At 40.2% G+C, this 2,311-nt stretch overlaps 1 protein-coding gene across 1 annotated transcript in view; it reads right to left on the bottom strand.

Annotated features, from left to right (window-relative positions):
- Nucleotides 1-2,311, bottom strand: part of GRB10 (growth factor receptor-bound protein 10) — a 28,345-nt gene that overhangs the window by 9,401 nt on the left and 16,633 nt on the right. The window contains exon 8 of the mRNA XM_010143829.1: nt 728-805. Within this exon, the coding sequence (XP_010142131.1) occupies nt 728-805 (78 nt within the window). The remainder of the gene's footprint in view (nt 1-727; nt 806-2,311) is intronic.

The raw sequence follows: 2,311 nt of genomic DNA, 5'->3' as shown, positions 1-2,311 counted from the left end.
GGATTTTCAATAACTCTTCCTATTTGCCCCGAAAAATCCATTGCTACTAGTGAGTTTTCAGATACACTTCTCTGAAAAGGAATTTTCACTTGTTTCAAAAAACAGGGAAAGAAAAACCAGCTTGAGAGTCTCATTTAAAAATGTTTTGGTGTCAGAAGACTGTCCAAAGTTATCCTTCAACAGCACAGAAAATACATCTCATTTTACTTCCCATTCCAAAAGATTCACAGACTCAAAAATAGATGCTTTTCTTTTTAGGCCGTAGGGGAGGGAGAGGATTCAAAGGGTAAGAATAAAATCTGTATTGCTCAAGTTGCCCACTTGCCCTATTACTATACTCCAGTCATTTTCAGGGCCAGTTGGGATCCAAATACGGCATCTTCGCTTTTAGATAGCTAACAATCAGCTCTTGGCCCAACATATTTTAGGAAATTTACGTGTTAGTTTTGCCAGACCTAAGCTGGCTTCTGCAGAGACAGCCAGATGTCTCTGTACTGTAGATCTCAAAGTGCCTGACGTATCCAAGATTTTTCAATCATGTGGATCATGTAAGCCTAAGATAATGGAGAGCCAACCACATAAACTGTACTCATGAGACACTTTACATAGATTTGCTATACAATGCTGAATTTACATTTCTTAGTGTAAAATTTTCCACTTTTAAAATGCAAAAGCAAATGTATCTTTTCCAACATCATACATTAATGAGGTAAAGTTTATTACTTACTACTGGAGTGGAAAAGTGTGGAAGCATGGCTTTTCTCTGCTGGGGAATTCTGTAATTCTGATACAGTAGCATTCCATACTGGCAACAGAAATGCAAGGACATTATTATTCAAATACATACCCTAGGAAAACAACGTAATGATTTCGTAATACCAGTTACACAGGAGCAAAGTGCCACCAGTTTCTTATTTTCATGACCAAAAGCTGTCCCAGAGCAATTCGCATTGAGTAATAGCGATTGGCAGGTGGCAACTGAGCAACAAATATGCACAAGTCTTATTTAAAAGACAGCACTCCTACAAGCCTGAGTGAAATACACAGGTAATTTCTGCCACTCTCAGCTATCACCAGGCTTTCCTTGGAGAATACAAGCTTGCATTTAAGGTCAGAACACATATATTACTCCCCCTCTTTTTACCCTCTAGTAATGTGAACTTAAAAAATCTGCATAAGACATGCAAAGTCAGTTTTCATAATGATAAAAAATAAGAACCTTCCAATTCACTAGCTCTTTTAATAAACTGCAGCAGGAAATAGCACTTTTGGTACTTTCCTCATCCTTATAAAAATAAAGTGATTGAACTCCAGTCATGCTCCTCATTGAACAGGATAAATTTTAGCAACACTAGTAGGTAGGATGGAAGGAACACACCCACTCAGTGCCTTCCCTAGAGGCACATTGCTGGAGTATAGCAACACTGCTTCCTGAATGTTCCAATCGAAATAGTATACGTAATTTTGTAAACAAGGTCATATATGACTGCGGAAAGCTAAATCAGTGAGTTAACAAAAAGAAGGGTCATGGCCACAGCCTCTAGGCACAGCCTTCATTTTCCCTGACTGTAGACTTTTAATCATCTTACAGTGTTCCTTAAAAACAAGCTTTCCCCCCCACCTAGTGTTAACGGCCTACGGGTGAATGCTATATGCGAACATACAGAAACGACTGCCACAGAGAACCACTGCTGCCACAGGTCTCACTGCAAAGACAGACTCCTCTGAACGGTCACAGCAATATGCACGTCTATGTATTTGGCAACAATAGCTAAATCGTACACTGCGAAGACTTTTCCTTCAGGAAAAACATTCAGGTACATTAGTGCCTCGACCAGCGTAACTAATTTCTTTAGAACAAGTGGTATCTTCAAGGCACAATTCACGACAATTATCTGATCCTCTGCTTGAATACCTTCCCCACAACGCAAAATTTTGTGTACAGAGGGAAAGCAGAGGGCAGCTGAGAAGAAACACTTGGAATTGCCTGGGGACTAAAACTCTTACCCTAATTGTTAGTGCGCATTAAATACGAGTCAAGTAACGGCAGAGCGGATTATGATAGCTAACAGGCATATCAGAGCCACAGAAATCAGATATGCAGCTTGTAACTGGGATTGCGTCTTGCATCCTGGTCCACACTATGGCTAGTGCACCTGCTTTTGTAACAAGTTAAAATAGCGATTCCCGTACTGCAACGCAGAATCTCTTACAATTAACAAACGAGACAGTATCTGGAGGGCACCACTTAATGTAGATGGAGAACAGGGACTGCGTTTTCATACTCGCAGGCCTAGGAGTCTGATTTGTT

The sequence above is a fragment of the Buceros rhinoceros genome, unplaced genomic scaffold, assembly GCF_000710305.1.
Source record: "Buceros rhinoceros silvestris isolate BGI_N320 unplaced genomic scaffold, ASM71030v1 scaffold24289, whole genome shotgun sequence".
Classification (NCBI taxonomy): Eukaryota; Metazoa; Chordata; class Aves; order Bucerotiformes; family Bucerotidae; genus Buceros; species Buceros rhinoceros.
Note: the sequence above shows the minus strand (reverse complement) of the source record. Positions and strands in the feature narration are given on the sequence as shown.